The sequence below is a fragment of the Amborella trichopoda genome, chromosome 10 (assembly GCF_054954075.1).
Source record: "Amborella trichopoda isolate Santa Cruz 75 chromosome 10, AtrichopodaSantaCruz75HAP2 v2.0, whole genome shotgun sequence".
Classification (NCBI taxonomy): Eukaryota; Viridiplantae; Streptophyta; class Magnoliopsida; order Amborellales; family Amborellaceae; genus Amborella; species Amborella trichopoda.
In genome coordinates this window covers 26,965,441-26,990,234 of record NC_142345.1, presented here as the reverse complement: position 1 = coordinate 26,990,234, position 24,794 = coordinate 26,965,441, and the positions used below count along the sequence as shown (strand labels likewise).

At 37.0% G+C, this 24,794-nt stretch overlaps 1 protein-coding gene across 2 annotated transcripts; it reads right to left on the bottom strand.

Annotated features, from left to right (window-relative positions):
- Positions 1–255: 255 nt before the first annotated feature.
- IBR1 (indole-3-butyric acid response 1) lies at positions 256–20,664 on the bottom strand. Of its 2 annotated transcripts, XM_006829457.4 has the most exons (6): positions 20,343–20,664; positions 20,073–20,189; positions 9,475–9,609; positions 9,253–9,378; positions 8,585–8,686; positions 256–732 (listed from the first exon to the last, which is right to left on the bottom strand). In XM_006829457.4, exons 1-6 carry the CDS (start codon positions 20,463–20,465, stop codon positions 583–585), a joined length of 753 nt encoding a protein of 250 aa, XP_006829520.1. In that variant the 5' UTR covers positions 20,466–20,664; the 3' UTR covers positions 256–582. The 2 variants fall into 2 exon arrangements, with proteins under 2 accessions (XP_006829520.1, XP_088705633.1); XM_088849507.1 differs by lacking the exon at positions 8,585–8,686.
- Between the last annotated feature and the right edge of the window lie 4,130 nt (positions 20,665–24,794).

Genomic DNA, 24,794 nt, shown 5'->3' with positions numbered 1-24,794 from the left:
GCGTGTACGACAGTTAATGTTTGTTTTTCGTTTTCCCTCAAAATCATCATTTGGTCTGTGCCTTCATGCCTTACAGATGTGTGCAGAAACAAAATTTCGGGAGATCACAGTAATGTATTAGTTCAAGAAATAGAGAAAAGATCGAGGCTTTTCCAAATTTGGGAATAAGGTTGGAGCATCGGCAGTTAGGGGATGGAATGCCTCAACATGATGTCTCACCGTCCATTACCATTGTTAACATACCAGAGAGAGGGATTTACAGTGTTATAATTATTTTTACTCCACAGGCTTGATTAAAAGCAATGTAATTTCTTTAAGCAAATGGGCCGGGCTATCCCATTACACCTGAATAATTATTTTGGAAGAACCTGCTCCTTTGAAACATTGACGACTAATTAATTTAGAAGAAAATTAAGGAGCATTGCGTTCAAGTTGAACAGTATGCTCAGCCGCCAACTCATGCTTGTAAGTCTTCTGAAGAAAGGGCAGTATGCTTGTAGCTGAAAGCTATAGCTATCTTTAGGAAAGCTAACTGATGAAAACAATGTTAAAGAAAGCCTTCTCCAACTAATACAACAAAACTCAAAGCCTCGATTGCGTACCCCCTGCAACAACAAGGGTCTCTCCAGTTATATATGAAGCATCATCAGATGCAAGGAAGGCAACTGCGCTTGCCATATCATCTGTTGTGCCCAACCTCCCAAGCAAGCTGTGAGCTTCAACTTCCTTCCTCTGCACATCCACCATGCTAAAAATCAGAATTCAAGCACTATCAAACATTGAAGGAAAATGAACGTCAAGTTACAACTGTAACTAAATGCCATCATCAAGTCCAATCAAGATGGGGGGATGTCATCAAGAAAGAATGGCAATGCAAGGAAAGCACGGTTAAGATCGTCATATGCCATGATGTTCATTCATGCAAGGCTGATTAAGTCGACTTGGGGCATACTTTTTTCCTCTTTTAGCTATAATATGAAGAGGCAGAAAATGAGGAATGAAGAATATTCCTGTGATTTAAACATTAAACGAAGAAAAGAATATCCTCTGATTTAGGTGAAGGCTAGTTTGGATGCACCCAAATTTAGCATATTTTTGGATCACCATCTAAAATTTGGGTTGCAATTTGGACAACATCAAGATTATTAGATTTTAAGCTTAAAAACTCTGCCACCTAGGCTAAAAACCCATCTGAAAAATTTCAGATCAGACAATTTTTTCGTATGTGCAGTTTCGCTTCTCCTCAAACCCAACACACATGATGCTCTCTCTCTCTTCTCCCCTGCCCACCCAAACTTTCTTCTTTCTGATCGCCACTGAACTCATGGGGTTGAAGAAGAGAAGGCCCAACATGGTATCTCTGAAGAGAGAGAGGAAGGTAGAGGAGGGAGATAATGAAGTAAGAGGGGGTGGAGATGACAATATAGACGAGCAGATCAGGAGAAATCTTAAAGAGGATTTCATAGAAAATGAAGATGAGAAACCAAAATCCAACCCTTCTCTCATGCTGAAACCACCATCTCCATAAACTATACACATCATCAAATACCTCTCTCTCTCTCTCTCCACCCCCCCCCCCCCCTTCCCCCCATGTGATTACCATCTCTAAAAGCCACCCCTTCTCTCCCCCAAAGAAGTGCAGATTTCACAAATGCTTGGGAAATGGAGGACTACACCAAGAGTGAGGAGAGGCACCATAAATACCTGAAAGCAGAGGCTTTATCAAAGCTAGGAGAGCACAAGCTTTTTCGTGCATCTAAATTCTAAACTAGAACTCTTTTTCCAATCAAAACTAGCGCTTGGCTCCTCCATCAATGGTGTCAATCTCAGGATTCAGATGAATAAAAACAATAATCTTAACAATAATAACAATGGCAGCAAAGGGTTGAAGACTAAGTTAGGGTTTTTGGGCCTCGATTTCATTTAAGGAAGAAGCTGCTTGCTTCATAGGCGGTTTTTGCCCTTCACCCACATTCGAGCCCTGTTGTGTCACCTAAGCCAATAGCTATCCCACTGTTGCACCAATATATTAATGAGAATTTGTTTCTTTTCACTTATTTGAATGGCTTTCATGGATGATCTAAGCTGCTTCTTCCTTTTACTTTTTTCCTTTTGTGAATAGTTTATCCTGGACACTTTTGGGTTTGAATAGGAGATTGCATTTTCATGGGGAAAGAGAGAGAGAGAGAGAAAGAGAGTGGGGCTTTATCTCTGCCCAATAGGAAAACAGGATGATACAGAGAAGACTCCTCTAGAGCACCTAAACAACTTTGCAGTACTAGAAAACAAATCCAAAATTTCTCAATCTTTGTCTGAAAAATTGCAAGTTTTTTTAACAGTAAGATTTTATTATTTGACATTCAAAATAGCCCCAAGTAGGGGTATTGCAATGGTGGATGATATGATTGTAAACAAGGAAAGAATATGACCATCATGCCAATGAAATTTGGAGAGCATGAGATGTAGAAGAAATAGCATGTGGGGATAGATTTGATCACCCGTATGAAGTCGCTCATGGAAATTATCAATTTCCTGGTAAATCCCCACCACATTGATTTGGCAAACATTTTTAGACAAATTCAAAAGAGAACAAATAAAATCTTAGAAACCAGTAGAAAATTATGGCTGTTGCTAGGATAACTTTTAAAAGGAAAAGAGTTAGGTTTTTGACCTCAAATGGAATTGCTCAAGTTCAACCTTGACTGGGTTCTTCAATTTGAGTAAAGCTCTATTGAGTTGAGGATATTACTAGTAATTCTTGGCATTACCGTTCAATCAGCTAATAAAACAGCCATTAGGGCTAATTTGTTCATTTGTATCATGATTTTCACTCTTCCTTTCTTTTTTATAAAAATTTCAGTCAGCATACTAACCAGCCGTATGCATATGGGAGTTGTTTTATATGCTCTGGTGTGAGAGCAAATTATGGGAGTACACGCACAAATTTCCAGTATACCACAGCAGTAGCATATTCCGATAGAGTGCAGGGGAGGATAGGTTTGCACACTCCAAATTTGGCATCTTTTAGAGGAGTACATGCAGAGATAGATTCATGCTCTAGACTGGGTGTGTTATCTATTTTACATGCATTTCCTGGAAATAGTATGCATGGATCTAATCTTCCAAATTTTGTAGAGAACCCCTCCTCCCTTATCCTCAACTGCTCCATCCCAGGCGCTCGCCGCAACCGTGCCTCGAATCTCGGTGACTCTGGCCCTCTTCCAAACTCCCCCAGCTATGCCCTCCCTCGCCTTTATCCCACCACTTCTTCGCTCCCCTCTAATCGCTCCTCCTCGGGTACTTCCTCGCTTCCTTGAGGATTCGTCCCACCCAATCCCTCATTCTGCCCCCATTTTCCCCTTCCTTTTTAGGGAGACCTCACTGATATCCTTGGTCCCCATTCCCATGCCCAGTCTCCCCCCCCGCCCCAACCTTCCTCTACCCCCTCTTTGGCAACGTTCACCAAGTGCTAAAGGTCATAAGATTTGAGTATGATGGACATAAGAGGGCTTAGCTGCACTCCTAGGGCCTAATATTGAAACCAGCAATACCACAAAGGACAGAGGTCGCAGGGAACTCAATAGACTCATCTGAGATCAATTACAACAGGAACCCTCCAGCCACCTCCTCGGCCTCTTCTCACCAGGCCCCCATGACGGGTAAGTCATCTAGATGCTCGTCTAGGCGAGCTCCTCCTCGCCACCCTCATCTCTATGAAACTTATCATTTAGAATATCCAGGGCCTGGGGGACCCTGTCAAGTGAAGAACTGTTCGCGACTTCTGCCTAAAACAGCAGCTTGTGGTGTTGGCTTTCATAGAAACTAAGCTCTCTTCTCCCTCCCTCCCTCTGATCTGCCAAGTGTGGGGATCAAGACCACATCAATGGGAGGCGTTAGAGGCTAGGGGCCTCGGGGGGATTTGGGTCCTTTGCCCTTCTTGAAGGGCTATGCCACTTCAACCCTGCTTGGGGCCCCACCTTGATTGTGGAAGGAGATTCCAAGATTTTCATAGCCTGGGCTTCCAAATCCTCCCCGTGTCCTTGGCGCCTAGACCACATCTTTGAAGAGATCTTTCACCTGGCTAGACATCTGCTAGTGGTTTGGAGACATACTTGGAGAGAAGCAAATGATGCAGCAGACACCCTTGCCAAGGAGGGTGTCTCACAACAGAATCCCCAGGGAACTCGGGCATTTTTTCCAGCACTAGAGTCCCGCATTGTTCACTGTTTTGTATGTCTATTTTTTTGGATGTAGAGCGTTTATGTAACTTTTTACTTAATACAACAGTTAATATTTTCCATAAAAAAGACCTTATCAAGCATACAAATCTTTGTGCCCAATAAATCATGGCAAACTCTTCATTGCACATGCATACTAAGACACACATAGAAGATCTGAATTTTTTTGGAGAGTGTCCCAATAAGTTTGTATGTCATAAAGGAATATGGTTTAGATTCCCTCATCGGGCTTAAGAAACAAAACTTGAGCTTGAAGCACATGTCCTTCCTTTATCCCCTTTTGTGCTTCCATTAGAGCTTCCATGGCTAGTACAGGTAGTAGTCCTATTCTCCCAAACTTTGTAAAGTGAAAGCTCTCCCTCCTAGTGTTGAAGAAGGGAAGAATTGCCATCCATCTCCTTTCTGGTCATTGACACTGTCCAGTTACTGGTTTTCACTACAACCCAACTCTTTCAAAAGATTAGTTCTCAACAATGCACCTCAATTGGTTAACTTATGTATAAATCTAAAGAAGACGTGCTTAAAACCACCTTGTTAAGATGGGCAATTCGTATATATGCTTAATTCTATTGAAGCTTTAGTTTGAACCAAAACAAATAACAATTTTGAGTCATGCTAAGATTGAGAAATTTGACCCTCAAAGTCGATACCTTCCTCCTTCCCACCGAAGGAGTCACCATCATGCCAAAGTGGTGGTGGCATGAACCCTGAGTCTAGACCTCTAACAAGAAACTAGTTCTTCCCATGGTAAGGACAATTTCTCAACTGATGTTCACTCCCTTCTTGGACTGGGTTTCACTCCAAAAGCAACCAGCTTTGATATGGGCAAAGGCCAATCACAAAACTGGGAAGGTCCACTCCTAAACAGCACATGAAAGTTTTCGTTTGCTTATTACACTTTATCCTCTCCATGATCATGAAGAAGCTGGTGCTACAATGCTAGCTCACTTGGCTGAAGAATATCTGTAAGTGTGTGATTTACTAGGTCGGTCAACCAAACACACATACTCCCACTGAAGTGTATAATCCACTATAATTATTTATTTAGATACTCTCACGGGCTTTAAAGACCACAAGCCCACATAAATGAGTCCCTATCCAAAATCTAGACCACCTATTTGGTATATATTAAGATCTGCCTTTAAGAACTCAAAATTATTATTTTTTTAATATTTTGTTTTTAGAAGTTTTCATCTAATGTCTATAACGCTATCAACAAAAATTAGGATAAAAACGTCTACCTCTAAGGCTTAGATCTAATCATCCCACAAATGAATGGCCTATGTTCATTGGGTTAAAAGAAAAGCAATTTTTATTGTGTTTTCAAATTTTGTGTTTTTGAAATTGTTCATCATAGTGAACTGAGTATATGTTCAAAAATTTGGGTCAAATAGGTGATCCAAAAATGATTTTTAATTGTGCGTTTCATTATATTACTAGAAGACAAGCACATGAAATCACTCCCTTGAATTATATATATGATAATGCTTACAAACATCTATAAGTGAATTCCAACAGTACTTTGCTCATGGCTCATCACCATCCAAAGTCTATCAGAGAAATATAATTTATCCATTATTGATTGAATTTTAATATTTTCTATAAATCGGATTTATTCAAATGAATTTTAATATTTTTCTGCAAATTGGATTTATCCAAAATTTCAGTTGGGTATACATTTAACCACCTCGCACAAACAAAAAAGAATAAAAAATTAATTATCAAAAAATAAAATGGATTAGAATACCCCTGAAATATTCATAGGGGTGATTTGGTCATTTTCTTATTCAAATTATTTTTATATTTTATTCAGGCATGCCTCAAACTGAGACACCGGGGGGGCCACCCATATTTACCGTTTTCGGGAGACCCAACCCCTTCAAAACAAAATAGAATGAGCACCAACGACTAAGGGGAATGGAATGTCGACCATAGGGTGAGATGATCAGTGAATACGAGGGGCGGCAAGAGCAAGGAAAGGCAAGTGCAAAGTCGAGCTGCATGTGCCACGTGCAAGTCAAGCGAGAGAGAGACGCGCGGGTAGGTGTATCAGTAGCAAGCTCAGGCCTCGCTTGCTGCTTGCCTTTCCTTTGCACGCTCTTGCCTTGAGTTCAGCTCGCCTTCTATTCGGTAGAAGCTCACTTTCCTTTCCTCGATTCGTCCCTGCATGGAGTTCAACTCGCTTATCTCTTTTGTTGTTGCTCGCTTTCCTTTCCTTTACTCACCCTGCCTTAGCTCGATCACTCTCTTTGATTCCTCGTAACTTCATATGCTCGATCAACTAGATCGATCCATCTTTTTGATGGCTCAAATCTTCATACACTCGATCAACTAGATCGACCACTCTACTGGCTCCTGCCAGTTCGGTCACAACCCACAAAATTTGAGGTTCATCTAATGTGTAAGAAAAATAATAAAATTTGAATGCTATCAGACAATCGTGACCGTTTGATGGACTTCGGATAGTGATGAGCCATGGGCAAAAAACTGTATAAATTTACTCGTGGGCGTTTTTAGGTGTTTCTCTCTCTCTCTCTCTCTCTCTCTCTCTCTCTCTCTCTCACACACACACACACACACACACACATATGACGACCCTCTTCCTTCTTAAAGAAAGAAGGAAATGGTGAATTTTATCTCAAATTTCCTGAAAGAGGTAAACTTCTTTCAAATATTTTGAGATTTATAAATCGATTTTTTGCAAAATTAGTGTCAAATCAAAGTGTGTTGAATTCCTACAGATTTGACTACAAAATTCAAAGAATGTTTGTGAGTTTAGAATATTATGAAGAGTGCAATTTGAGATCTTGCAATCGTTCTTATTGGGCTGGTTGTATCTTGGGAGTGTGCTCGCTGAGACCGACTTCATCATGGAAGCTTCTCCGTGTTGGGGATGTTTAACACTTTGAAGAAAGCAAGACATCTCGTGCTTCCAGGTCCCTTGTATATTCTGTTGTATTTAATTCTAAATCTCTCTCTCTACAATTCCGAAACCACACCAAAACCCTCAAGATTCAACTGGACTAAAGAATATTCCTAAGATATATTTATTGAAGTTTGACTTCGGTCAAGGGAAGACCCTGCCAAAATTAGTTACAAGGGAATCATAAAAACCTATGCTGCATGGATACAAGGGAATCACAAAAACCTAAATTTGTCTTTGCAATACCTACATTGAATCATCCAATTCCCACCACATCCTAGAAACCACCTTCTCTTTCAACATATGCCCATAGGGGGTGGCTTAATTGCATAAAGTCAATATTAGATCTTCTCTCGGGTTTCCAATCTCATCAAACCGATCTCCACGTCAAAGGTGACACAAATAACAAGTATCTCAAAAGCCTTCCAAGTTTCCTAAACTTATAAGTGAAAAAAGAACTTTTAGAACCTCTTCATGGTACCATGTTATTACTGCTTTGTCAATCTCTTTTATAATATAAAGACAAATAGAATAATTTATTAAGGGTGCAGTTAGCGTACGGATGCATCCGTAGCTGTAGAGGTAAGGTGAACCCTCAAATTTTATCATGGTATATAATTTGGATGTAGAATGTTCTTAGGATCATCTCAAAATCTATTTCTATATCTAATTATAAAATTTTAAATTTAAAAAATAGTTAAAATCAAGTAGATCTATAAACATATGAAAATCTTGAAAATGGACGGTGTAGATAATATGTTGTAAAATGCACTATTTCTGAGACTTCAAATCTTTTTATTTTTCATAGTCATACATCTCGATCTCAAGATGATCAATCAAAGGGTTTTTCAACATTAAAACTATCTTTTCCGATGGATTTTTTAGGTGCATCCGTAGCTGTAGAGGTAAGTTTGCATCCTTATATAAACTTTTTCCATTTATTAAACGAACTTTCACCAGAAACCAAATATTACTGTGGAATAAAAAGAACAATGATAATAAAGCATTAAGCAAAGCTGATATTGTTCTACAAAAGGTAAAATATGCAATATTCAGATGGACTATGGAAAAATTATAGCCCATTGAGTCACTGCTGCACATCTGAGTTACACATGGCAATGTGGAGAGAGTACGACCAAACAGAACACATAATGAGCACAAAGCTGAGTCCCACTCACTCTTTGTCACAATCCATAATTTCAATAGCCGGCGATGACCCAATGGACTATTTTTTTTTCATAGTCCATTGGATGATATTAAACTTTTCCATTAGAAATATCCAAAACCATCTAAACATCCAAAACAATTATTATTTACATAAAATAATGAAACCGCCAAACTATCCAACAGATTATTGTAACAATGCAACCATCAGCCCACCCAAAAGCAAAATATAGAACGACTGAAAGTCCAGGATACATACAGCAGATTGATTTTCTGTAATGAACTGTGCAAAGTGCGTTGGTACAAATCCAGGAGCTACAGCATTGACTCTCGTATTAGGGGCCATTTCAGATGCAAGAGCCTAAAAGAAACGACATTGAAGAAATTACTGTTTAGCATATTTCTTCATCTCTTTGTAAAAATAAAGTGTATCCCAACTTCCACCAAACAGAAACAATATTCTAGAATGTCAAAAGAGTTTCAAAAAGGACACTGCCCTCTACAATATTCTACAACATGATTTCAGTTGTTCTAGTTCAAAAGTGATCATGTTAAATGATACATATATGTATTGAAGTCGAATGCCAACTATTTACTAGAAGTGTCCCTCTAAAGTTTGCATCATTGCAACTTAGAGAAACCACTAGAATATTATCATTTTTTCAATATGTACCATCATCAAAGTAACTCCATAAAGCGGGAAGTCAGAGGTAATCTGACAGAGAGTAACACAAGGAATAATAGTATGAGATGTGGGCCCCATCATTCTAGCAGTGAGAAATGTTAGATGCAAGTCCTTGTTTCCAAAGTTTCAAAAGTTAAACAGGAACAAAGAAAAAGGTCAAATGAATGTGCCAAAAAAAGAAAAAGCAAAAGAACGACGTAAAAGCATAGAAATCCATTATTTATTCCATGTAAGTAACATACCTTTGTAAGACCAAGAAGTGCTGTTTTTGTGACTCCATACATGGACATTGCCCGGGGTGGGTTATAGGCAGCAATAGAAGTAATCAAGACAACAGATGATCCATCATGCATGTGAGGTGCAGCAGCCTGTGGAGAATATCACACTATTATATGGGAACTTTCCAATCTCAGCTTATGGAAAACGCATTGCATATAGAAACATGAAATTCATGTCAAGATTACCTGAAGAATGAGGATAGAGGCCTTTACATTGATGTCCCAAAGTTTATCAAGAACAGATTCTGATGTTTCCAAAATGGGCTGGACAGAAGGATTGGCAGCTGCATTGGATACCACTATATCTATAGCTCCATATTTCTGCATCACATGCACCAGTTACAGAATTTTAGGACACTGTGGTATAGAGATACTAGCAATCGAAATGTGTATCACAGGATGCATTTGAGAAAATACAGAAAAAGTTTTTAAATATTTGACAAGCTCTATTGTGGTGGAACCTTGGATTTTAACTTGACAACTTTGATAAAAGCATATTTGATGTCCTAAAACTTCTGAACTTTCCATTTTTCGTTAGCTAAATACATTCAGTTCTCTCACTCCTAGTTCTTCTCAAGTTATTTTTACTAAACACTGGGATAATAAAGAGAGTAGTGACTAAGGGGAGATAGACATGAACTTTTTTGGCAAGCTGTCAATGATTCCAAGAGAAAAGGGGAAAAAGGGGGGGGGGGGGGGGGGGGAAGGGGGGAGGGGTGAGAGTTGGGACGGGAGAGAGATTTTAGAAAATGAGAAGGAAAAAGAGTATGACTTATTTAAAAGTTGCACTCCTATTTATTCTCTTTAAAATATATGGATTATGAAAATATTGAAAATGCTCGTAAGATTAATTAAAAAACTCTATTCATACACAGTACATAAAATATCTAGTTTTTCTAAGCAGCTAAAGACAAAGCACTAAAAGAAATTCATAGAAATTTAGAATTGTTGTTGAAATATGCAACTTCACTAATTTCATACGAAAACCATGGTTTGCGTTTTGAAGAAGCTTTTCCTTCTCTCTTTTATTTCCATGGAAATGAGCAAGTTGATTAATCAATTGACAATATGAAAAACATCATTAAAATCAATATACACCACCACACGTACCTTCTTCCATTTCTCACAAGACCATACAAACACGTTGAGAGAGAGAGAGAGAGAATAAAATACATATATAATATATGGATGAGAAGGTGTGACGAAACAATGAAACAGAATGGACCTAACATTTCTTCTTTTTTTTGATGAGCAGATTGTAATGACTTTGCTGCCGGCATCGTTCTGGATATCAAGGAGTAGATGAATACTGAATTAACACAAAAAGTGACTCATAAGATGTCACCGTATGCCCTCACAAGGTCCATGTGATTAATTTATCTTCTTTGAGTTGCAGTTGTATTTCCTTTGCAGCTAGGCATAATGAAAATAAAAGATTATAAGAATAACAAATACGAATGGCGGACCAAGATTCGTATAGCCGACCCTAATTAATTGAGAAAAGGCTTTGATGATGATCATGATGTAAAAATAGCAAATAACATTTGGCATTTCCATGAGGGGAAAAGTTGTTGTTGACGTCAATAATTGCCAAGTAAATGCCATACCAGTCGTATGAGACCAAACAAAATAAACCCAACAATATTTAGTGATGTTTCTAGTTTGGAATTTGTCCCAAAGGTTATTTCTAGCGGTCCTATTTTTTTTGGGGGGTAAGTTGTCCTATTTGGGTTTTATTACCAGTGATTGTTTCCATCACAAGAGAGCCAACAAAAGGCATAGAGCTCATCAATTTCGAAGTGTTGATTGCTAAGAACCTATGAAACAGAAAAGGTGCTGGTGAAACACCTTCTCCCCCCACCCCAACAAGGAACCCTAGAAGAAGGGAAGATTTCAACAGAGGAACGTACGATTGATGATACTAGGAGGAAGAGGTTAGAGCCGGAAGGGGGAAGGATGGAAAAGAGCTAATAGGTGAGCAGCCCCTTTAACACAAAATTCATCCTACTACGTTCCTCCAAGTCGACCTCCTCCTCATCTAGACGAGCAGCCCCTTTAACTCAAGTTTTTTTATATGATACCATGTTAAGATTGAGAGAGCAAAGAGACAAAGTAAATTCAAGCATAATATAACGAAAGTATAAATGTCTTTTTTACTCTATACAAATCGTGGGGCAATGTGCCCTATATATATACAAATCCCTATGGAAGTAACAGCCCATTATGCATGACTGTCGCATGGCCGTTACGGCCCATTATGCAAAATTATTATATGGTTGTGACAGCCTATTATGCAAAGATTGTTACATGGCTGTTACTGTGCATTATGCAAGATTGTCATATGTCTGTTACAACGCATTATGTAAGACTGTTACATGGCGGTTACAACCCATTTTGCAAGATTGTTACATGAATATTATAGTCCTACACATTTTATTCATGATTTTAAGGATTTGCCAATTGCATATCTCATACAATTTCATGGATATTGTTTAGTGCTCCCATGCCATAAACCATTTCAACAGGCCCATTGCTCAAATTGCTTCCAAATCGCATTTTCCATCTTGTCGAATATCATTCACTCTCCAACCATCCTCTACTTCTAGGGAACTTGAAATAACTGCAAAGTTGTTTGCAAGAACTGGGATAAAACACAAAACTTAAAAAAAAAAAAGAAAAAAGAAAAAAGAAAAGAAAACTTCCAAAAAACAAAGAACCTTGAAATATGTGTCGTCATTATCACCGTCAAAAGCCTTTTCCCAACTAATTGGGGTCGGCTAAGCTTGAAATATGTGTCATGCTGCTCTAAAAGGGTAATCAAAACATAGTTTAAAGAATCACTAGGAAGAATTATAGAGGAAGAATAAAAGAATGAAAACCAAAAATATCAAAATTAGAGTCATTCAAGAAGAAATAAATTTTACATGTGTAATCAATTTCCTATTTTCCAGTTGTACCTATTTCATAAGAGAAAATACCCACCAAGGAATATACCATCCCAGCTTTTGATGCCATGAAAGTGGGGAATGCAAGAAAGGGCTCAAACCCATCCAACTCAATTATAGAAATTAGTAAACCTCATGACTGAATCATCCATATGAATCTTAAGTGCTTCAAAGCAAGTCAAGAATGCTTGACAACCACTCCAATGTAAAGTAGGCCAAATCAGACTCAACTAGGGAATTTATCAATGCCAACTTGACACTCCACTAGGGGGGCCGATGTCACTGTCGACATGTGTCAACAATTACAGACATGTTGATATGTCTAGGCACTGGTTTCAATACAAAGCAAAAAGACCCTTGTGGAACTCAACCACACCAAGTGCTTGCACAAATAAAAAAATTCAAATTATGCTATATTTGACATAGAAACATAATATTTTCATTTCCAATAATACAACTGAGCATGTGTCTTGCCATATTTTCTTTCTAGGCCAAAGCACTCATCAACTTGGACACATGTTGGACTCTTAACACTTGTATCAATACTTATGTACCATTGGTACTAGAAGTGTGTCGTTGATTGGCGTTTGTGTGAGGGATAGCATTTATGAGCAAGACAGTTCCATGTTATCTAAAAAAAGGTGACCATGGTAGTTCCTTACTGAGGAGAGACAAAATATCTACATGTTTGTCCATCCTATCAAATATTATTCGTGCCCTTAGGCATGAAAAGGAACAGGCTGCCCTGGGCCAAGGGTCTACTTGAGCCCCCTGTCATATAGGAGGCTGAAATCCAATCCGTGGAGGCCCAAGCGCTCAAGCCCAGTACAGGCTGGCCAAGCAAATTAGATCCTTCTTGTTAGTATTACATACCTAAGCCCAATCTAAATGAGTTTGGGTGGGTTTGGCCTAGCCCTGCCTGACATACCATTTAGTTATGCCCAACCTAAGGTCATGTTGAGCTTGGCCCATAACACTATGTGCTGACCAAGCCTATTTGCATCCTAATGGCCCCCACCATCCTCTACAACTTAGGAACTTATATTATCTAGAGAGCCATAATTTGGGGGATTATATCATTTGAAGAGCTGAATCGTAAGCCCTTCCACTTTATTTAAAGCCACAAATGGCGATGGATAGGCCAGGTCTGAATTAATTGGTGTTCTGGTCTCAGAAAATTATCCACCAACATACACAGGTCTTGTTACTGCTGTGAGAATGATTATTGAAGTCTTAGTCAGCATTATATTATATGATTATTGAAATCTTAGTCAGCATTATATTATATTTTAGTCTGTAAGGACATATTTGTCCCACATCTTGTACAGCAAGTAAATCTTTTATAACTAATATAAATATAAATATAAATATATGAGAGGTGGAGGTCAGTATGACCTAACATCACCCCCTCTTTCTTCCTCTCTAAATGTCCTCTTCCTTACTCATTTCACTCTAACTGGCACTTGATCTCTTCATCTTTCTCATTCCTTTTTCTCCTCAATTTACTGTTGTATTTTAACTCTTAGCACCCTAGAGCACTGTTAGTTCAAAAATTCATCCCAAGGGGCAGATCCTGTCTACTCACTTTTACAAGAGAGATATTGCCTGTGATATGGGGAAACAACCATGATCAAAGGTGTTGGATCAAAAGCATTCATGTAACATAATCACACTATAAGTTAGTGTATAGTCTCTTTAGAGTCCGATACAAGGTATGGAGAAAAACGTGAAAGGGGAAAATAGCATAACAAATGAAATATCACCAAACTAAACACATCCCGGCATAGATCAAATATATAATTCAAGCACTAAAGGCAACAATGCTTATCTGTTACCAGAAAATTGTAACAATGTGCAAATGCTCAAGCCTACATGTATCATGAGCATTATTGGCTTGATGGAGCAAACAATGCAACAACTTGCTTGGTCAAAATGGACCAGAGATTATAAATATGGTGAAAAAGAAGAAAAGGAAGCAAGTAAGCCAAACATACCAAAGAAATGAAGAAAGGAACCACAATTGAGCTGTGGTGACCAAAGGGTACACTAGAAGATACGACCTAGACGACCAAAGATACAAGATATGTGGAAGATACAAATGAATAACCAACAATGAGAAGGAAACGATGGAAGGTGGGGAGTCATAAGCATAAAATTTAAGGGGCAAAAAAGGAATCGGGCTTGGGTCAGGATGGTAGAGGCTGGGTTTTCATAGCCTAATGTCTCAAGTTCCATTCCTATGTAACCTTGTCAAAAAAAAAAAAAAAAATTAAGGAAAAGAAAGATCCATTGTTGAGGACAAGATTGATTTCAAGCGGGGTTGATGCTACATACCTACTCCTTCATTATAAGGTTTCTATTCTATTTTTCGGAAATGAAATGATACATGGCACAAGAGCACTAAAAATTTAAAGGCAATAATTGAAGTATGGGAAATACATGAATGAAAAACATGGAAATAGATCCAATATTTTATTAGTCAAAAGCCTCTTCAAGGGGGCTATCATCCACACAAAGACAATCCCAGGAGCCAATCTCATAGTTGTTGGAAACGCCGGAGATTCCAAATCGTTTTAGGAATTTGAATCGCGGAACTGCGACTGGCTAGAAGATTTCTATTTTTGGCATCGAAGTCTGTACAAGGGGAACTGTTGGAAACGAGATTCCTACTTTATAGGAATCAAGATTCAACCCAAATGGAATCGAGATCCTTACATATATGACATCAAGATTCCTTCTTCTTTGGAATCAAGTTTCTGACCCATTTGCAATCAACCCAATTGGAAATAAGATTCCTTCATATATAGAATAGAGATTTTGATATCTTTGGAATCAAGTTTCTAATTTAATGCTTATCATAGGTTCTAAATTGTTTATTTTGTAGTTCATGGCCCTATGTTTGTGTTTCTAAATTGATGGAAAAAATGTGGAATCCAGATTCAACAAATGTAGAATCAAAATTCAACAATTGCATAATCGAGAACCAATAAATATTAGAAATGATATTCTACAAGTATTGGAATCGAGATTCCTAAAATAAGAAATTGAGATTCCCAATTTACGAAAACAGATTCCATGAAGATTCCTTATCGGAATTAGCGGAATTAGGATTCTGAATCGGAATCGCGACCTTCGGTGAGACCCTTAATGTTTTTCCCATATCTTAATGCTCCCCATTTTCTACAACCTATTCTCCTTTTATTTTATCCCAGCAAATCCCTATCTAAATGGGGTCTAAGAACCTAAATCCCAATCAAATGGATTTGGCAATCAAAATCCTATCAATTGGAAAGAAAAATCATTGTAATTCCCTAAGACATTTACAATCTCTGTCCTAAGTTCCTATTAAAGGAAACAGATAACTTTTGAAAAAAATTGTAAAGAACATAAAAAACCTACAAATAGAAGAGTAGGTCCTAGTAATTTAACGCCCTTGGGATCAACCTTGAACGTCAAGATTGGAATTCTTTCAATTTCTTTTTGAAATTTACACTACATCTCCCCATCTTTCAGTATATCATTCTTATGGTGTCATTTATTCCACATTTCCGCCTCTTTTCTTCCTTGTTGGCCACCCATGTTGTTTCTTCAATACTCCCTTTATCTCTTTGGCCACTTCGGCCTAATAGCTTGATGCAAGACAAAAGTGTTTTACTTTTTAATTTCTGTTTAATTTCAAGGTATGTATATTTTAATTCTATTTTTCCGATTTATTTTTAGGGTTTTTAAGTTTTCTGGGTATTCTAGGGTTTTTTCTATATTTTTATTTTTTATTCATTATTCACGGGTATTGTTCAAGTTGTTGTTCACAGGTATTGTTCATCACAGGTATGTTAATATTATTGTTCACGGGTATTGTTCACATGTATGGAATTTTAGTATTGTTTGGGGGTATGTTAGAGTCTTAAATATTTACTGGGATCACGGGTTAATTTTTGGGTTTCATAGATTCATAAAAGGTTGGATGCCAAATTTTGGGAGGCTTATATCATTGGAATAAATTTTATTTTATGAAAGAAGACAGTTCTTCTCTTGGCTTGATTTACACCTATGTTATTTCCCCATTGATTTTACTTGTTTAAAGTTCAGGAGAAGAGTGGATTTAATTTCCTACCTTCCCTTCCTGCATTAAGTGGGATCAGAGCAAGGTTCAATGATGGTAAGATATTGCAATAGTTGGTCGTGGAGGTCCTAGCCATATGGATGCCAATCTAATCCAACTGTGCAAGGAAATCAACAACTTGATGGAGAGAGTTACAAAGCTATTGCTACGCAAAGTGAGGCCAGCCACAACATTCCCTAAACAAAGAGGAATCTACGGGAATAGGTCCAAATCATTAGGGTTTTATGGAGAATGGCACAAATCAGAGTCCAAGTCTAAGTGGGAATAGATTGATAGCATGCTAAACTACATTGATGGGTTCGATGTGCGATGGCATCAACGGGAGCATAATTTTGATAAAAACAAAAAGGATATAATCATTAATTGGATTCAATGAATCAATAGAAGGTCCTATCTTTGATAGTGATCCTAGTTTTGATAAGGAACCAGAAGATCTCACCTTCAATAAAGGTCTTATTTTGCTGATGAACAAGATTTCGTGATCGAACATATCTCTAACAAAAGATGATGATACAAGGATATCAAAGAGGTGGAACATTTAGGAGATTTAGGGCAATGGAATCAAACTAATGCAATGGAAGCATGGTCAACTTAGAATCTGCAAATTGTAACCCTAGATTCAGGGAGTAATGAATAAATGTCGAGAAAGCCTCTAAAGACTAGAAAATTAAGTTTGGAGTATCTTACATGATTTTCAAGGAAATTTCAAGGATACTCGTGCTTGATAAATTTACATTGATTTCTCAATACACATATGAAGTTTTCTTGAGGATTTCTTTTTACCACGAATAGTCTTTGAGCCAATAAAGAAGAAGAAGGTTGACGAAGGTGATTTTGATGCTGAATTCATCGTAGCACACTTCAAAACTCGATGACAAGTTTTCTCTAACTAGAGGAGAATGATGCAGGACAAAATTATTTTAATTTCTAATTTATGTTTAATTTCAAGAGATGTATATTTTAATTCTAGTTTAGGATTTATTTTTATGGGTTTTAAGTTTCCTAGGGAGTCTTTTTTATATTTTTATATTTTTTATTTTTATTTACTCTTATATTTTTATTTTTATTTCATATTACTATTCATGGGTACTACTTATGCATTACTGTTCATATTATTGTTCACGGCTACTGCTCATGCGTTACCGTTCGTGTGTTACTCTTCACGGTGGTTTATCTGAAATTTTAGTATTGTTTAGGCATATGTCAATCTTAAATGTTTACTTAGATCTCAAATTAATTTTAGGCATAGACTTATAAAAGGTTGGATGTCAAATTTTGGGAGGCTTATGTTATTGAAATGAATTTTATTTTGTGAAGAAGAAAGTTATTCTTCTCTTAGCTTGATTTACAGCTATATTGCTTCTCCATTATTGCTGATTTTACTTGTTTAAAGTTCAGGAAAATGGTGAATTTAATTTCCCACCTTCCCTTCCTGCATCAATATCCTTCTACTTCTGATTCTTCAGCAAGTTTGCCTACTTGTCCTCTTATTCTTCCTCGCCATCTGTATACTTTTCCAGCCCACTTCGACCATGCAAGTTTTTGAGTCCATCAAACCAATGAACTGCATGGTACATGTGGGCTCAAGCATTTGCACGTACTAAAAAATTTATAGCTAAAGAGCTACCTTAGATACCATAAGATCATTGAGAATTTTATTGAATAGGTAAAAAATCCGATCTCCAACATAACATGTTTTCATCCAGCACTATTTCTTTGATATGCATTCACTCTTGTTCTCTGCCGCTTATAATTAGATTCCATCATCCATAGTTAAGTTGAGATGCCTATGATTTGGTTGCAATACCAAATGCAAACTTCCTTAAATAAAAAAAAATATATGGTTGAAAAATAAAGAAATAAATAAGCTTCTTTGAGGGGCTATCCTCTTGCAACCAAATGCAAAATTCCCCAAATAAGAAAATATATGGGCGAAAAATAAAAGAATAAATGCAGATATATATTAAGGATTTTAAAAGGGGTTGAGTTGCTTGTCTCATGCAAGGGATGCTATTAAGACCAATCTAGTCCATTGATGGTGTGAGAGAAAAGTACCACATGCTTATCTTCCATGCTTTACTAACGTAAACGATTCTATATGTCGTGATACTATCAAATTCTAGCCCGTTGTTCAGGTGGGTTTCTGTACCTGATGGCAAGAGACCTTTGTTGCTCAGGCACTAAATTACATGACTCTATAGAGGCAGCAAAAAAGGTTGTGTACCAAAATAACACCTAATTGCGCTTTCAAAACAAAACAAATATATATATATATATATAGGAAAATGATAGAGAATGCCCGCTCGCGTATGGTTTTGGAGTGCACCCAATGATCAAGATAAAATGGAGCTCAACGAATGGCTCGATTTGAACCCATTCAAACTGGGGTTAATAAATGGCATACCATTTCCCCATGCCTTTTGACAGCCTGACAGTACAAGGACTGACACCCGGCACCCTTTCCCTCTCTCCTCTCTCTCTATATGCTATCCTCCATTCTCTCTCTATGCTCTATACCATTCTCTCTCTACGCTATCTCCATTCTCCACCATTCTCTCTCTCAACCTCTGTCCTCTACCATTCTCTCTCTACGCTATCTCCATTCTAGAAAGATAGAGAGAGATATGGAACCTCGTTTGAGAGAGAGAGAGGTTAGAGAATGGTGGATAAAAATTGAGAGAGAGAGAGAGAGGTTAGAGAATGGCGGACGAAAAACGAGAGAGAGGTAAGGCAAATGGAGGACAAAGGTTGAGAGAGAGAGAGAATGGTGGAGAATGGAGGATAGCATAGAGAGAGAGTGATATTGGTGGAGGACAGAGGTAGGGGGAGTGAAAGAATGGTGGAGAATGGAGATAGCATAGAGAGAGAAACGTGGAGGATAGAGGTTGCGAGAGAGAATGGTGGAGAATGGAGAGAGCGTAAAGGGAGAATGGTAGCGAGCATAAAGAGAGAGAGAGAGAGAATGGAGGAAGCATATAGAGAAAGAGAGGAAAAAGGGAGAGGGTATTGGGTGTCAGTCCCGGTACTGTCAGGCTGTCAAAAGCCATGGGGAAATGGTATGCCATTTATTAACCTCAGTTTGAATGGGTTCAAATCTAAGCCATTCGTTGAGCCCCATTTCATCTTTGACCGTTGGGCGCACTCCACAACCATACGCGAGCAGGCGTTCTCTATCATTTTCTATATATATATATATATACATAGATAGAAAAGCTTCAATTTTTAAAAGGCACCTTATGGTGGTCTGCCACACTCTCAATGCTGAAAAACCGGCTTACAATCCCATCTACAATTTCTCTAGATTCAATAATATCAAGATGAACCCATGTGTATAAGCAATGCATCTGACACCCATGGACATGTCATCAAAATAAAAGAGTGACAAATTGAGAACTGTTAAAAGAACAGCTTAAATATTGACCCTCACTGTGATGGGAAAAAAAATAAAGGACCAATAAAGAAAAAACGATTAACCATTTTGATCCTACAAAACAAGTAGCTATCAACCACACTAACAAAAGGTAATTTGTGTGCGTACTTATAGATGGACAAATAGGAAACTGCAAAATCTACATCCATGAGATAGATTACCAATTCGAACACAACCATTAAGACCAAATGCTTAACTGATCATGAAGACCTAATTCCCAACCAAACCGGTGATCATCTTAAATTGATAAGGAAAATAACAAAATAGAAAAGAAAGAGGGAATTACCTGAATGGTTTGATCAATGAGATTCTTCCTCTGTTTGGCATCAGACACATGACAAACAACCCCTAGCACTTCAATCCCTTTAGCTTTGAGCTTCCCTACTGCCTCCTCCACATTCTTCTGCAAAATTCAATGTGTAATTTCCCATGAATTCATGCTTTTATTTACAAGAATGAAGCAATAGAACGATCGAAATTTTGTGTTTTTAGGAAATACTTCAAACAGAAGGAATGGAGAAGTAATTTAGAGTGATCTCATAAAACAGGAGCGTACATGCTTACGAGAAGAGACAACAACAGAGGCGCCTTCCAAGCCAAGGCGCTCGGCGATGCTGAACCCTATTCCCTGAGTCGATGCTGTCACGATCGCCACTTTCCCTTGAAATCTCCTCGCCATGTCCCCTCTCTCTCTCTGCGCAACAAACAAGGTAGGTAGCAGGGCCTAAAAAACTCTCTCTCTCTAAACCTCTCTCAAGCAGCAGGCCTAAACTCTCTCTCGAACTACTCTCTCTGGTTATTTTCCCAAAAAACTACTCTCCCTGGTTAAAGAGAGATACTACAATCCAGTAATTTTTCTATTTAAAGAGCTCCCCTCCATATTCAAGGCAGCAACGCAAACTTAGCGGGAGAGGAGACAGAGCGAGAGAGATTTGTTTGTTTGCGCTTTAACATCTTCGGTGGAAAATCAAATAATATTCGGTGCCTTATAGATCCGCTGCGTTATTTTCAAAGAAGCTACTCTAGCCGTTAATCGCCGCACGACCGGATAACATTCTCGCAGTGAACAAGTCCGAGGTTCTAAAGAAAAGAAGTACTTTTATATCTCTTGATAAATTCAAACTTTCAAAATAATCTTCTCGATGGATAAACTCAAGATTTCATAAAATATCATAGGTCTTGATGAACTTTTGTTTTAAAATATATATTTTAACCCCGTAACCTCTTTAAATCTATTTTTAAACTTAAACAAATATGAGAAAAACATGATCTTTTTAAACCCAAGCATTGCTCTCTCTTCACTTGTATATTCCAAACTTGTCTTTCTCTCGTCTTGTGTCTCTCACTTTCTCTCTTCTCCAGTCAAATTTAAAAAATATATTTTTTATAAACCCTTCTCTCTCTTCCCATCTCCTAAACCTTTCTCTTTTTCGGTATTCTCCTATTTTTTTCTCCCCCAATTCTCCATCTTTTCGTATTCTACTATTTTTTTCTCTCAGTCATCTATATCATTTTGTATTTCCTATTCTTTTTTCTATAATTCACTGTTTTTTCTCTCCGAGTCTTCTCTCTCTTTCCGTATTTCCCATTCTTTTTCTCTCCCAAACTCTCTTTCCGTATTTCTTATTCTTTTTCTCTACCCATGTCTCTCACTCTCTCTCCACTATTTTTTCCCTCCTAGTCCTCGCTCTTTCCGTATTTCTCATTATTTTTCTCTCCCAATCCTCTCCCTCTCCGTATTTCCTATTATTTTCTCTCCCCTCTCTCTCTCTCGTCCCAATCTCTTCTCGATCTCCCAAACCCCCCTCTCTCTCCCCTTATATTTCCTCTTTTTTTTTCTCTCCCTATCTTCTCTCTTTTTCCGTATTTCCCAATTTTTTTCTTCTATCCCCTATCTCCTACTCTCTCTTTACACCCAACTATTTCTCTGCAACATAAACATTTAAAATTAAATAGATAACAGAGAGATGGAGCACAAAGCTTTAGTAAATATTTCCAGTTACCAGTATATATATGTTTATCAAAAAACATTCTCTTAAAAGGTTCCCAAAATAGCAGTAAAATTAGATGTTTCATATGGGTTTGCAGTCGAATTGGGTTTTGCAATTTGTCTATCAAATTCATCGTTGGCAAATGGGGAGAGAGAAAGCACCCAAAATTTATCGTTGGCAGATGGGGAGAGAGAAAACATGCAACATGGGTTTGGCTATCAAATTTATCGTTGACATAGGCATGTTTTTTTTAGATTTGTTTGGCTTTAAAAAACAGGTTTAACTTAGTTAAGGGGTCAAAAAAAATAAAATCTATAATTTTATGCCCTAAGATATCTTTTAAAACCATAGGTCTATTGTGAAGTGAAACCTAAAAATAGGGGTATATAGATATTTTCCCTTTAAAAAAATGGACTGGTGATCCGGATTTGGAAAATTGAGTTGGATCAACAGTTTGGATAGGAGAATTGGCTGAATCGGCTAGATCCTACGTTAAAAAATTTTCAAAAAATAATCAAAATTTCTTAAAAAATTAATTTTTTTATTTTTTATTTAAAATAGTTGTATTGCATTATAGTTTTTTATTATTATATAAAAATATATGAATACTGAGAACATATCTCATATTTAATTGTTTATTGTTCGTTAAATTCACTTTACATTCAACAATTCATCTTTCCTATCTTAGTTATCAAAATGAATAAAGAAATATGTGTTAATTAAAACCAACGCGACACTGAAATTATTTGTCGTACCATCTAAATCAATTCAAAAAATTTAAAATATACAAAGAATATATTCTTATGACATTTTGAATCTAAAAGTTAGTTCGTAAGAAGCTTTATTTTTTAAAAAGTTTCATTTTAAATAATTTTTAAATAATTTCATAAAAAGTTTGATTTTGATGTCATCTAAAAATCAAAGCTTCTTCAGAGTCAAACCGCTCTCTCCATCTCTCACGTGCTTACCCATGTCAAAAGGGTGAGGGTACAAGGGCTATAAAAAGGGGTGAGGGACAGGTGAGTAAACATAAGAGATTGAGCCACAAGAGCTCACGTGGTTGTGTGGATCATGAATGTCTATGAGACTTTTATATCAAGAGGCCCTTGGGTTAATAAATATTTTAAAGGCGGTGGGGCCGACTCTATCCCTATTATCAAATAAAATATGAAGATAAAACAAATATTTAAAGTCAAAGGCTGGTAGATTAGTTCATCATTTGAACCGGAAAGTTCTATCAAGCCGGAAGCGAACCGTCGGTTTCCAATATATGTAGAGAATTGGAACGGCCTTGCAGATATTCAATTCGAATCGGGTGATTATGATCCAAATTGATGATTTTTAAAACCTTGTCTGAGTCAAAACATTTGGAAACAAAAAAAATCACAGTTTGGGATATTAAGGGCAAGTTCTTTAAACCGCCCATTGGTCAACCCAACTCTGAGTCATACAATCTTTTAATTCGGTAACCTTTCAATTTCAACCCTATCGTTATTCCTGGATTAAATTCCTTCCCAATATGTGGGTTTGATACCACGGCTGTTGAAATCTTTTCTTTTATATTTTGGGGTAGAATAGCAGCAATAGGAATTGAATGTGAAAAGTAGAATTATTTGCTGATCTGAAATGAAATCGCCTAATCTAAATAAAAACCTATTGAACTTGATCTGATTACGTGAAAGGTAGAATTACTTGCTTATCTGAAATGAAATCACCCAATCTAGATCAAAAACTATTGAACTTGATATGATTCCACTCATATGATTGAACTTGATATGATTACGTGAAAGGTAGAATTATTTGCTGATCTGAAATGAAATCGCCCAATCTAGATAAAAAACTATTGAACTTAATCTAAAACTATTGAACTTGATCTGATTACGTGAAAAGTAGAATTATTTGCTGATCTGAAATGAAATTGCCTAATCTAGATAAAAAACTATTGAACTTGATTTGATTCCACTCATATGATTGAACTTGATCTGATTACGTGAACGATAGAATTATTTGCTGATCTGAAATGAAATTGCCAAATCTAGATAAAAAATTATTGAACTTGATCTGAAACTATTGAACTTGATCTGATTACGTGAAAGGTAGAATTATTTGCTAATCTAAAATGAAATCGTCCAATCTAGATAAAAAACTATTGAACTTGATCTGATTCCACTCATATGATTGAACTTGATCTGATTACATGAAAGGTAAAATTATTTGCTGATCTAAAATGAAATCGCTCAATCTAAGATTGGTCAACCCAACTCTGAGTCATACAATCTTGTAATTTGGTAACCTTTCAATTTCAACCCTATCGTTATTCCTGGATCAAATTCATTTCCAATATATGGGTTTGATACCACGGCTGTTGAAATCCTTTCTTTATATGTTGGGTGTAGTATAGCAACAATATAAATTGAACGTGAAAGGTAGAATTATTTGTTGATCTGAAATGAAATTGCCCAATCTAAATCAAAAACTATTTAACTTGATCTGATTACGTGAAAGGTAGAATTATTTGCCGATCTGAAATGAAATTATCCAATCTTGATAAAAAACTATTGAACTTTATCTGATTCCACTCATATGATTGAACTTGATCTGATTACGTGAAAGGTAGAATTATTTGCTGATCTGAAATGAAATCGCTCAATCTAGATAAAAAACTATTGAGCTTGATCTGATTCCACTCATATGTTGAGAACAAAAAAAATTTAAAATGTGGGGTGGTAACCTAACACATATTTCTTACTTCAAAGAGGAAGTAACCATAAATGTGTACCCATTAATGCACACCCTCATGCATGGAACCTCCACACATACAAGTTGAGTTATGGCCTTTCATACGGGCATTTGCTTACATAAAAGTTTGATGTGGGATAAAATTTCCCCCGTCGTATCAAGCATATCATTGTGTTTGGTTGAATAAAATTTGGCTAATAAAATGTATATTATCGTGATTGCGTGAATAAAATCCGGCTAATAAAACATGGGATGTTCTTTAGAATGTTATAAAATAA

Coding starts and splice junctions, on each gene's coding strand:
- IBR1 (XM_006829457.4), bottom strand. CDS start 20,465: ATGGCGAGGAGATTTCAAGGGAAAGTGGCGATCGTGACAGCATCGACT. Junction 9,610..20,072: donor TCATTGATCAAACCATTCAG/GTAATTCCCTCT, acceptor CATGTGATGCAG/AAATATGGAGCTATAGATAT. Junction 733..8,584: donor TTACAGAAAATCAATCTGCT/GTATGTATCCTG, acceptor GTGGATGTGCAG/AGGAAGGAAGTTGAAGCTCA.